Here is a 13593-nt window from a genome sequence, read left to right on the forward strand (position 1 = left end):
GATGATGAGAATTATAGCGGAACGAACTTTGGAGATAGATGAAGAACTGTGTGTTTGCTTCATAGACTGGCAGAAGGCATTTGACCGGGTAAACTGGACCAAATTAATGCAGATCCTGAAAGAAACAGGTATCGATTGGCATGAAAGAAGATTGATTAGCAAATTGTACATGGATCAGAAAGTTAGAGTACGACTGGACAGGGGGGAGACAGGAAGTGTGCAGATTGGAAGAGGAGTTCGACAAGGATGCTGTTTATCACCAATTCTGTTCAACTTGTACAGCGAATGCCTTACCAAGGAAGCTCTGGATGGGCTCGGTGACTTCAAAGTAGGAGGGCAAATTATTCAAACTGTGAAATATGCAGATGACCTTGTGTTAATGGCTAAGGAAGAAACTGTGCTACAGGGCATGATTGATAGACTAATTGAAATTGGAAGGTGCTATGGCATGGAAATGAATGTGGAGAAAACAAAAGTAATGAAAATTTCGAGACAACCAACCCCAGTCACAATAAAGATAGACCAAAAACAAGTGGAGAATGTGAAATGTTTTAAATATTTGGGTAGCTTGTTAACAGATGATGGAAGGTGTACTTGTGAAATTAAATCCAGGATTGCCATGGCAAAAGCTGCATTTAGCAAGAAGAAGAATCTTTTTACCAGCAAATTGGACTTAAATTTGAGGAAGAAACTAGTGAAATGCTACATTTGGAGCATAGCTCTGTATGGGGCTGAAACATGGACACTTAGGGCAGTAGATCAGAAACATCTGGAAAGTTTCGAAATGTGGTGTTGGAGAAGAATGGAGAAGATCAGTTGGACCGATTATGTGAGAAATGAAGAAGTGTTAATTAGAGTCAGTGAGCAGAGGAATATCCTACATGAAATAAGAAAACGGAAGGCTAATTGGATTGGTCATGTTTTACGCAGAAACTGCCTTCTAAAAGAAGCTATCGAAGGAAAGATAGATGGGCGGATAGAAGTGACAAGAAGACGAGGAAGAAGACGTAAGAAGATGCTGGATGACCTTGGGGACAGAAGAGGATACTGTCATTTGAAGGAGAAAGCTCTAGATCGCATTAAGTGGAGGAATTGTTTTGAAAGAGACTGTGGACCTGTCGCCTTGACAGATTACTGATGATGATGATGATGAGGTAATTTTTATATGTTATTGGCCTTCTGAAAGACTCAGTTTTGTCAAATTTTCAAAGAATTTGTTATCTGTTCATTACAGTTCAGTTCTACAGTCTGTTCATGCATATATATGTATGGTATTTCTTTTTTTTTTTTTTTTTTTTTCCCTCCATGGTATCTGACAGATTTGTATATTTGCTTATGGGTCATTTTATTTTCTTTTATGTGCATGTACGCACACAATAGATTGTCATCAGTTTAAACCAAAAGCTATGTGTTCCGTTCAATTTCAGCCTTCCGATTTTCATATGCTTTCCAAATAGTGTGTTCTAAAGGGAAGTTGAAAATCATTGGATTTAAAGTATCCCCTTGAAGAAGACAATTTGTATTTTAATTAAACAGTTACATTTCCACTGCACACTCCAATGGAAATCTGACCATTTAATCATGTGGAGTACTGTGCTACCTAATTTTACTGAATGGGATCAGTGACTCCAGAATATTGGTAATCGCATACAAGACTACACAGTGTCATAAGCCGGACAACCATAATATAAAAATCTACAAATAAATGTGAATACCGATGGGCTACAGCCTGGACAGCCCGTGTTCGATTCTTGGCAGTGCAAGATTTTTCCCTGTGCTACAGCATCCAAACCGCTTCTGGGGCCCACACAGTCTCCTATCCAGTGGGTACCTGAGGCTAGTTCTCCGGGTGTAAATTGGCAGGGGCTTGAACTTGACCGCACATATAGTGCCAAGGTCAAGAAATGTGGGGCTATACCTCCGCTCCACCATATGTCTTCATGGCATAGTGCTTAACTAATTAAGCACAGGGACAACTTTATTGGTTTTAATGTGAACTTAAATATTTCTGATTGCACTGTAATTTCATGAAGAGTTAAACAGTTCCGTCTCGTGTGACTGGTGAAGATTTTTCTTATTTCAGTTATTTATGCCCTTACATGTTTTGCTTTTCAGAGACCATCATCAGAGGGACACCTTTACATCAATACAGTTGGAAGTTACTATTACAATATATGTTCTGAACGTTAAAATATATACATATAATATTAATAATATACAGTTGGGTATAAAATCTAAAGGTTTTACAACTACAGCGGCTGATCCAATACATTAAAATATTTGTAATTGGTTTGTTGAAATTTTATTGGAATTTATAAGCCAAGTAGGTTCGTGTTGTCTTTCTTATTATTTCTCTTGAAGGGTGCTGAACGTGTGTCGCCTTGTTCTCGAGAAGAGGGTTCTTTGTTGTTGTCCTGTACGTATATATGTGTTTATGGTGCGCTGTGTTATTTTTAGTGTACTGTAATTGATTGCAGTTAAACTTGTGTTGCAAGTGAAAGGTAAATTGCTCTTGTGACTAAGCAGCAGGTCATGAAACTATGAGTGGTGCTACAAAGGTAAAGCTGTTTATTTCACGTGATCCCTAATAAGTAACTTAGAAAACTATGGAATTAGAATGACTAAGATCATGTAAAGTTTCAGTATATTCTATATGACCTTTCAAAGCTGATTTTTAAGTACTACTGATTTATTAATATTAAATTTACATATTTTCCAACCATATGGATCAATTTTTTATTCATGTACTTGTTCTTCTTAGATCTGATAATTGCAGAATATATTTTTATTGGTATGGCTAAATCTGTGGGAAGAAAAAGTACATTTTTTAAACTGTGGGGTGGGTATCGGTAGTAGTTAAAATCGGCCGATCTAAAGACAAATAGAAACTGCTCAACAGTTTTTCCTGAAATTCTGAAATATGTTAAAATCTGTTTGGCGCATCTCGAATAATTATACTGGTTCATAAAGGCTTAGCGTCTATCGAATGGAGCAATTGTAACAGATGTTCCACAGGAATGCGAAAGCGCCTATAGACGTTTAATCCGAAGTGCAGTGTAGGTCCATTACGAATGAAATTGAATATTAAATAAATACGTATGTAGCAATTGTTTTACAATGAAACATTGGCACAAGCTGATACGGTTACGAAACAACGCTGAACAAGACCTCAGTAGATTATAGAGGGTTCTGATGGTGGATAACACAGAATTACTGTTTTTTTTGGATTTTTTCCATCGTCCGGAATTCTAGGAAATAGAAAACCCCATGGGAAAAGTTCAACCCAGTAAGATCTCAGTAGTACTCGTATTATCACAGTTAGGCCAACTGCTGTTAAATGTGTTGAAAAGCTTTGCAGTTCAAAATATCGAGGCACATGCATTGGAAATATTAGTTTAGGGGATACGTGGTATGTTTATGAATAGAAAGCACGAATACTTATAACCGGTATAAATTATTATTCAGCCGCTCCTCTCGAGGGACAAGAGAAAAATAACAACCTTGATTAGTGTAGCCTTCTAGTGGCCGACGGTTGAACCAAATGATAAGACTCGTTCTACCTGCTCAGAGAGAATTATAGTAACGTGTTCTCATTTCTTACATAAGTTTTTAATATGGGGTAACGAGAATTATTTTTTCCCCACCGAATTTATTGTAGACCTGCAGAAAGAGACTAAACTAAGAACTAAGCAATATTTTCTAATTACCGACAAAGTATTTAAAAATATGCTTTTGGATATGGAATATGATAGCCTATTTGATCGATAAGTTATATGCTTATATAAATTTTTTTTCTACCATGACCACAATTAATATTATAGAGTCCGCTACACACGCCTACAAGATGGGTGCCAAACGCTTGATGGCTGCATATTTCGATCTGTAATTTTATCATTAGGCCTAATACGTTCTACGAAAATCATTTCAATTACAGATAGCACGTAGTTCAAAAATGGGCAGCCAAGCATCATGATCGATCTGGCTGCTACGTCGAATCCATTAAATTTATATACCCACTTCATGTATCTATTGTAGTCATGTTATTTAGAGCTTCATATAAGTTAAAAGTTCCATTTTCTTTTTTATCACTGGAGGGAATATGACCAGTTCTTACTACTACTTGCTATAAATGACTGGACCTGTTTACATTAGGCACACAACAAAATGAATTGTATGTCAAAATATTTCACAATTTTTGTCTGTCCGAATATCAGCTCCCAAGACTCTGCGGATGGATAGCCGTTCCCACCAAGGTATCATATTTGTTCAAATTAAATATAAGACAAACAGCCAATAAATTAATACAGTTAACTGGAAGTTGTTTACTACTCTGGAGACAGAGACAGCGAATGCAGAATTTATTAACGTTTGAATCTCTGTGACCTTCGGTTCTTTGAACGCCTATCAGCAAAGAAAATTGATTTTCCTGATTGAAATAATGTTGACCACTCCTAACTCTCCAGGCGTATAGGTGTAGAAAGGTTATTGTGAGATAATTTTACTTTTGTCAGTGCAGTGTTACAGGCATGCGAATTGAACAGATTTAAGTTACCCGTACTGAACAGAAGGCACCATCACCTGTAACATTACAGAACTCTGAATCCTACCCACAGATTGGGCTCATGGATTTCACATGCTCCTTGGAATAAACCGAATCTCCCACCCCCCATAAAACAACATTAACGGGCTGGTTTCTGCTATAGAGACGAAGTGTTCAGATTAAATTCTTGTGGGATGCGACGCTACGTAGTTTAATAGATCATACCAATGTTACGTTACTTCCAGTGTCGGGGATACCCCGTCAAGCAGGAATTAAATTTTTAAGCATTATTTAGACCAATTTAAAGCGTCAAATAGTTAATATTATGGAATATGCAGAAAGAAATGTACATCAGTTGTATTTTAATTGTATGTAACTTCCTGTATATATGTATTCTTGTATGTAACTAAATTACTTTTTCCTCCCCGCGATTTAAGTCCGTTCTGAAGTAAAATTTGGCTCTCCATTGTTACTGAGTCTTCATATATTCATTTCTTTGGGGGTGGGTTATATGAACACATTTTATTTCGAGATCTTCTCCTCTTCCAACATATTTATAATTTCTGCGACCATTTTTCATGTTGTCGAATACACATATCTGTAGTTTGCAGGCTGATTCATTTATGTCATACTTATTTATCTGTCACTTAATCAACTCATATAATTGCAATACATTTGTAATATACCACAGCTTTTTAGATAAGGCTGATCAAGATAGAAGCAGCGACTGGGCTCATATTTCTTGCGATCTGAAACGAGTTTCCCGAAAGTTGAGAAGTGTAAGTAAGTATTGTTCAGGTAAGTAAATCAGATTAGTGAAATCCTAGACCTAAATCCAGATCTGTCCCAGAAAATCCAGGCCATAAAATTTCAAAAATTCTCCGCGGGGTGTCTGAGCGTTTGTCGGAGTGGTGCAGTGCGCGTGTCGGGTGCGCAGAAGTTCAGCTCGCTCGCGCCTGCATATCGACCTGCAGACACGGACGGGCGACCGCCGGGCAAGCCATGAGCTAGCAGCCATCCTGTAACATAACCTTCCCTCAGAAGCCATGAAGTGTGTAAGGCTGCTCGCGGCAGGCTGTCTGCTTTTCTGCGCGCTCAGCAGACCTAGCCTTCAAAATGACCAGCAGTTATACGATGGACAAGACGATTACGCAGCGAACGAAACCTTCACTGGCAGCAGAGGAAATGTTACCAAGGACCCTCTGTTCCCTGAGGATCTGTTCACCATGGAACAAAGACGTCACGGAGCCGTGGTCCTCCATATCCTTGGTGTCGTGTACATGTTCGTGGCCCTCGCAATTGTCTGCGACGAGTTTTTTGTTCCGTCACTGGACGTCATCATTGAAAAGCTGGCCATTCAGGACGATGTAGCTGGCGCCACCTTCATGGCGGCTGGTGGTTCAGCACCAGAACTCTTCACTAGCGTCATTGGAGTGTTCGTGTCTTTCGACGATGTTGGTATTGGCACCATCGTTGGCTCAGCCGTCTTCAACATTCTGTTTGTGATTGGAATGTGCGCCATTTTCAGCAGGACTGTGCTCACTCTCACCTGGTGGCCCCTGTTTCGTGATTGTACCTTCTACTCCGCCAGTCTCATCACACTTATTATTTTCTTCCGGGATAACCACATCTACTGGTACGAGGCATTGGTGCTGTTCGGCTTCTACCTGGCCTATGTTTCCTTCATGAAGTGGAACCATACAGTAGAGCGATTCGTCAAGAAGCACTTGTATAAGAATAGAGTGACCCGCGTTCGCAGCACGGACCAGCTTATGCCCTCGGTAAGTAGTGACTCTGCATGCAATCTATGGCCAGGGTACCCGGTCTCCCAGTCGGTGTCTAATGGGGACAGCACTAAACGTAACAGGCGCAGCTAACCGTATACAACATTAAATGCAGCTAACGAAAATTTTAGTTTCTTCACAAGGAGGGCTAATGGTGACACCTACTGAGTTCCACAAACTGTCGAGCAGAGGGCTTCTGGAGAAGCTAGCACTGTTCAGCTAGTCAAAAAATTGACTCACTTTTTATGGAACTCGATGGCCATTGTCGTGTTCACAAGAGCCCTCAATTAGTCACTACTGCCACAGTGTTACGTAATTTGACTACATTCTTCTTGGTGGGGTGAGACTGAGCCCACTTGGTACTGCGGCCACTACTGACCCATTATAGTAGCCCCGGATGATAGATGATTGTGACTGTGGAGCAACGGGTGGAATGAAGATTGGCAGGGAAACCGAAGTACTTGGAGAAAACCTACCCCAGTGCCACTCTGTCCATCACAAATCCCACATGACCAGACCTGGGCCACCAGGGTGGGATGCCAGCGACTAACCGCCTGAGCTATGGCGCGGCCCAATTTGACTACATAGTCCTAGATCATTATTCACTCTTTGATGAAAACATTTGCGTTAGCATGGTATAGTTTCATTACCAGATGCTACAGTACTCTTGTAGTAATTTTATAATTTATACGTCGCTGTAATTCACACTTCTCCCTCCTTAATAAGCCCCTGTCTCAGTGCAGAGATCTGACTGATCTATTTACGGTCAGTCCCAATGAATTTCGTTGATTTATAATACCTGGCACCATGGCCAAGGACATGTGTTGATGGCTGTCAGATCCATTCAGTCCGTGAAGAGGAACCGCGTCGATTTAATAGAGAATGGGAGTAAAGGGGGGGGGGTAAATTTTGTGGTTGTTATATATGATACTTGGGTAATTTAATATGGAAAGAATTAGTTTAAATATTTCTTCTAGCATGAAAGAATTTACAATGAAATTTCTCTAACCATAAACCGCGTCATTGTGTGGCAATACTCCAGGGTAATAGAGCTTATCTCTGCTTCCATCATCACGGATGTCTTGGCCAAGAGGACAGGGTTCTTCTGAACGAACGGATAATGTATTCCTACCTACCTTCCTACCACCCGGCGCTACAGCCCTGGGTGAGCCTTGGCCTCCTCTACAACCAGTCTCCATATTGTCTGTCATTCTCGGTCACTCCACATCAGCCCCTGATGATGGACTTAGAGGCAGTCTCTGAACTATTGGAGTTTCATTCTACAAAGACGTGGCCCTTCGCCTTAGACGATTTCATGCATTTAGCTGCTGTGAAATTTTCAAGTTGTATGTGTAACAATTCAGGCACGTGTAGAAATCACACGAAAGAGTTTCTGCCGAGTTTGTTCTGTGGGATATAAAACGGAAGTAGTTGTATATCCAGGAGGAACATAGACTGAGGGTGTTTGAGAACAAGGTGTTGAGGAGAATATTTGGACTAAAGAGAGATGAAGTCACGGGAGGTTGGAAAAAACTTCATAATGAGGAGCTTCATAATTTGTATTCTTCTCCAAGTATAATTAAAATGATCAAGTCAAGGAGGATGAGGTGGGCAGGTCATGTAGCACGAATGGGGGAGACGAGGAATGCGTATAGGATATTGATGGGAAAGCCAGAAGGAAAGCGACCACAGGGAAGACCAAGGCGTAGGTGGGTGGAGAATATTAGAATGGATCTTAGAGAGACAGGATTGGATGGATCTGGCTCGGGATAGGGACCAATGGAGGGCCCTTGTGAACATGGTGAGGAACCTTCGGGTTCCATAAAATGCTGGGAAATTCTTGAGTAGCTGCAGAATTGGCGGCTCCTCAAGAAGGGCTCAGCTCCATGAGTAAGTAAGTAAGTAAGTAAGTAAGTAAGTAAGTTGTATATCCGACCCACCGGCATGCAAAACACTACTCTGAAAGGAGAAGTAAAACGAATGTAAAATATTGATAATATTAAAATTTTTTTAAGTTTTTCTTGCTGAGCTTGTAGTTTAATTTATCATTTTATAGCGGTTACAATATTTCTGAGGTTTATGTGCATCGCAAAATGAATCTGATTTATTTACTGACAAACAGAAAAATAAATTGGCCCATGTTTGTCTTCGATCATTATTAATTGTCGCAGAAGCGTCTTCAAAGTGATTAAGTAACCCAAGTGATGCAAACAGGATATGTATTCCAGCGTGCTTCCTGTTGCAGACTGGAATGTATCGTGTTTGCTTACTGTAGTGAAGTTCGGCAGTGTAGGTCCAACTTTACAGAATTTAGGTTAGATAATGCTTTCTAAATATGTCAAACATTATATTGGTACAATAAATAAGCCATTGTCACGGCCGCGCCATAGCTCAAGCGGTATTTTTTTACTGATCTTGGGGTGGGCGCCACTTTGTCCACCATAAATCCCACTTGATCAGACCCGGGATCGAATCCGGGCCACGCCATAGCTTAAGCGGTTAGTCGCTGGCTTCCCACCGCGGCGGCCCGGGTTCGATCCCGGGGTCTGGTCAAGTGGGATTTGTGGTGGACAAAGTGGCACTGGGGTGGGTTTCCTCCGAGTACTTCGGTTTCTCCTGCCAGTCTTCATTCCACCAAATTCTCCATCATCATAATCACCCGGGGCAGGCTACAATAGGCCAATCAGTGGCCGTCGTGCCGAGTGGACCCAGCTGGGCTCCACTAGCGAAGTAAAAAAAAGCCATTGTCACAGAGCATTGAATAATCATATTTCCTTATTGTTTTAATGGCTCTCCCTCAACTTAGCGACTGGCTACGGGCTAGACGACAGAGGGGTCGGAGTTCGAGTTCCGGTAGGGTCAAGAATTTTGTCTTCTCCAAATCGTCCAGGCAGGACCTGGGGCCCGCCCAAGAACAAAATTAGCGGAAGACTATATATATAACTTTAGAAAAAGGGTAAAACGTATTAATAAGGAATATTAGAAAATGGTTCTTTTAAGTGAATGGTAAAGTGAAAATATTAATACAGGTGGACTGTGGACAACCTGACAACCATTCCTTTTTGGAAGACATACAAGTAAAATATATAACGTGATTACTGAGCAGGAACAGTAAGCCTCTGGGACTTGCTATTATAAAGGGCGATGTGATTGATACGTGTTGAGGCTATAACATTGTTGCAACTCACCAACGACTTCTGGACGTTATTCACTAATTGCGGAAATGGCAAGAAAGCGCACATCTGTAAATGATACTACCCATGCATCAATGAAGCAATTGTATGCTCAGGAAACAGTGATGTCGGCCATATCAGTGCAGAAGATCTCAACAGTCTTGCCTGACAAAGTAAAATAAGTGTAGATCCCCATTCTACACGTACACAGGGCCTGCGCGAAGATGCAATTCCCACTTGAGTTTGTTTCCTAGTAGATTCTGTTGTCCAGGTGACTAATGACATCAGGCATACATATAAATCACAAGCGATCGTATTATTTTTGTTGCCGAATACGCCATGTTATCTACATAAACATGCCAAGTGTCGATTTGGGGTCGTCTGATGGTTACAGATTAGAGGTCCCGGCGCTGTTCTCCTGACTCGGTCTGTAGGGACATTTTCTTCGGGTATGATAAATGATACAAACTCCGTCCTAAGTGCAAACAATATATATTTATATGTCTTTGATCTTGTTCTTTCTACACTACATGTTTCGGCCTCTATCGGCCATCATCAGGTGTATACTCTTAACGTTGCTGCCACACTGAACCCAGTCTAAAACTTAACATTTAAAAACACAATGTCACATTCTTCGTATTATCAACATCTACATCGTTGATATGTGTCTGGTANAGAACAAGATCAAAGACATATAAATATATATTGTTTGCACTTAGGACGGAGTTTGTATCATTTATCGTATAGAGTGCAACAGGATGCTTAAATATAATATTCTTCGGGTATATTTTGAAAAGGAAAGAGACATTTCATACCTCTACAAACCGAGTCAGACTTCATGATAAATATTAAGTATATTTCATACAACCGCATCAAAATATTATCAATGCTCAGAGAACCGACACGGCACATAGAAACGAAAGACTATTCGCTCGTTCGTGGCCTACATAGCCTACGGTAAAACAGTGTGTATGATAACACGAAATTGCATAGTTTCAGAGCTTTCACTCACCGTTACAAAACTTGATATATATAAAAGTTTTCTTTAAGTCGTTTTACTGCAGACTTCGGACTTTACTCTTAACACCTTACTGTACACGCGGTGTGGAATTACAGGCATTTTGAAGATACAGAGAAAGTTGTAGAACAACGTAACAGAATATCATGTACTGTTTATAATTCATATTTACTACCCGTATTTGAAAAAAATATTTTGGCGTATAAACCCGTTGCTAAGCGATGACTCTGTAAAAACGACTGCTTCTGGGCAACGGCTCTGTAAACACGTTCTCGAGGCAACGAATTCTCACGCAACAATAGAGTTACTTTTCGAAACGGGGTGTTTCTCCGTGGTCCGTGCCGAGGTGTTACAAGCAACGGACAAAGTCAATTCAGAGAGTTCTCCATAAGAGGCTGAAGAATCTCCACTGTTTAAAGCCATTGCCAGGGAACGGCTGGTGAAGACACAGAAGGCTGGAAAAGGCTGTGGCGATTTGTGAATTGTGGAGATTAGCGGTGATGCTGTAATTGCTTGTAGTTCCGAGTGGCGTGTATGAGTGGTCAATAAATTCATTCATCAATCCAAACTCCATCTATAGTCACATACATATCACATGACATCTGATGTCAGAAGTTATCGGATTGGAAACTGCATTGACTCCTTATACCGCCATATTACAAAAAAGAAGGAACAAAGGATGGCATAGCTTATAGCCATGATGGAACAGATAACAGCCAATGTAGAAGCCAATACGAATGTCTTGCGAAAAGGGAATAAGGACTGCCGAGAAGCAATGGAGGCCTGATTAGAAAATATGAAGGCCGACCCAGAAGCGACGGAGGCCTATCCAGAGAGGACGGAGTGCAGGATAGAGACCGGCCAGGAGACAATGGAAAACGAAACTAAGACTTGCCTGGTAGAGGCAAATTCAGAAAAAAATAGTGTGTGTGAGACAGGGCATGACGAGGTCCCTAAGGAAGAGGCCGCAGTGGAAACAATTGGGGGACGTATATTGTTGTTGTGGCATTTTGAGTTACAGTACTTTTATAACATTTTTTTTGCGTCCCTGAGTCGTCTCTAGTTAAGGATAACGATTAATTTTGAACAAAATATTGTTTCGCTAGATCAAAACGTTTTCTTGCCTATAAACAACAAAACAGTATGACGCAATCCTGGGGAAATTGACGTAACATTTCCACAAATAACACGTGTTTCAATTATGGAGCCGTTTAAGGGCAGGCAGCACAACAAACTGTGTCAAGACAAGCATCAAGACATGAGACAAAAGACGCAGTCTTGCTTCATTCTTGATTCGTCAGAATGAAGCTGACATCAGCATCATGACTCAGACCGGTGTGCTACGGTTTTCATAATCTCATTCTTTTCAACTGTGCTCCTTTCTTTGCGTCTTGTCGCAGACATCGTGTCTTGACTGTTACATGTCTTGACGCATGCCGGTGTGCGGCCTACCTAAGGTTTCAGTTAAGGGTCTTGTCTGAGGGAAGGACGTTTTTAAGATGGACATTTGGTTCATGCTGATAACTTTGTAGGCTGGCAATGTGAGAAGTAAGACTGTTGCAAATTAAACGTCCCGTTACATAGCGATTTGATTGTGATTACAGGAAGGTAATGACTATCGTTCTCTCCTGAAGGAAACAGGCACAGTGCTTTCACACATCACTTCACTTGTAATTAGATCAATATACAGTGGAAGCCGCCTGTTGTAATCACGGATATGCTAACATTCGTGTAAAGCCGTAGCATCACCTATATTAAGCCCCAATTAGACGTACACTAACACGGAAATAGACGTTTATTATAATCAGCACTTCGGTTTTTGTTATCGCCTTTTTGCCTTACCGTGGCCATGACGCATGCGCAATTGAAGTGATTGCATAACATCCCGGTTTGTTCTTGAGCTCCGACGTGGATATGAACGGCTTATTAATGACCTCCTAAGAGAAGACAATAGTCCATCAACTTCAAAGGAAAGTTTATAATTATTGATTTCTACCTTTTCTTTATGTATTTTAATGCTGTCTATGGATTTCGAGAAACATTTTTTCTTATTGATAACTTCTCGAAGAAATCGTGGACAGTCAACTCGAAGCATCTTACATTGCTTTATTTTAATGTTCTATTTCTGTCCATCTCCACATTTTAAGTACACATTGCCGCTCTACATACACAAACAACACCGTAAAGCTGCATTCTCTTTTCATGGACTATTGTTATCAATCGGTTATTGCCATCAATTAAGTCGTGCCCCGGAGTGATCACAATAAGAGGCTTCCACTGTATTTGCTTTATGTAGTAGTTTAGTCGTCACAGCTCTTCGCAATGGCTGGGTAACACATTTAGAATGCAACGTAATGATAAGAAAACATTTCACAGCAATAGCTAATTTAGACTTTTAACAATCATACTGCACATGCATCATCATCACTTGTAGCCGCAAACACATACCCTCTTAGAAGTTGCTTTTTACTATGAATACGCAATGTTTCAAGTAAATAACAATATTGAATCAAATACAGACATATGGAACTTAAATTTGTTGAGTTGGGCTACTTACCGAAATACAGTATTTAGAAATCTATAATCACTCACCTGTATTTTGTGATTTTGCCATATACGTAGTGTATAAGAGAACGTATTGTAATGGTGAAAACATTTATACCAACATATTGTAGAATTTACAGTTTTCAGCAGCAGTGCGAAAACACGGTGCACAGTACATGGAAAAGTACTGCGATGGTGAAAAAATACATCTCGAAATTACAGACACTTCCATGCCCACCTGAATATGAAAATGTTGGTTTTGGAAAATACGCTGTGTATGTGTGTGCGCGTGCATGTGTGCGTGCGCGAGAGAGACCTTCGCTAACGCCTAAACACTTAGACGAAGTTTTAACATATAATTTCGATTTTCTCGAAAACGGCGCAAACTCTTTTCATTAAATTTCTGTAATTCATGGAGAAGATTGCCCAAAATAAAACTTACTAGGTGATATGTTCAGGAAGAGAAGATGCGGCACTTTCAATAGGGGCCCAAACACGAAATTCGAGTTTCTTTGAAAACGTCTTTTTTTTTTA

General features: G+C 40.4%; 1 protein-coding gene across 3 annotated transcripts in view; it reads left to right on the plus strand.

Moving 5' to 3' along the window:
• The first annotated feature begins 5529 nt into the window (after positions 1-5529).
• The window catches only part of LOC111865770 (sodium/potassium/calcium exchanger Nckx30C), a 267900-nt gene continuing 259836 nt past the window's right edge, over positions 5530-13593 (plus strand). For all 3 annotated transcript variants that reach the window (XM_033751953.1, XM_023854038.2, XM_023854039.2), the window contains exon 1: positions 5530-6321. In XM_033751953.1, coding sequence (XP_033607844.1) covers positions 5587-6321 — 735 coding nt within the window. In that variant the 5' untranslated portion in view covers positions 5530-5586. The remainder of the gene's footprint in view (positions 6322-13593) is intronic.

This window comes from Cryptotermes secundus, unplaced genomic scaffold, assembly GCF_002891405.2.
Source record: "Cryptotermes secundus unplaced genomic scaffold, Csec_1.0 scaffold612, whole genome shotgun sequence".
NCBI lineage: Eukaryota > Metazoa > Arthropoda > Insecta > Blattodea > Kalotermitidae > Cryptotermes > Cryptotermes secundus.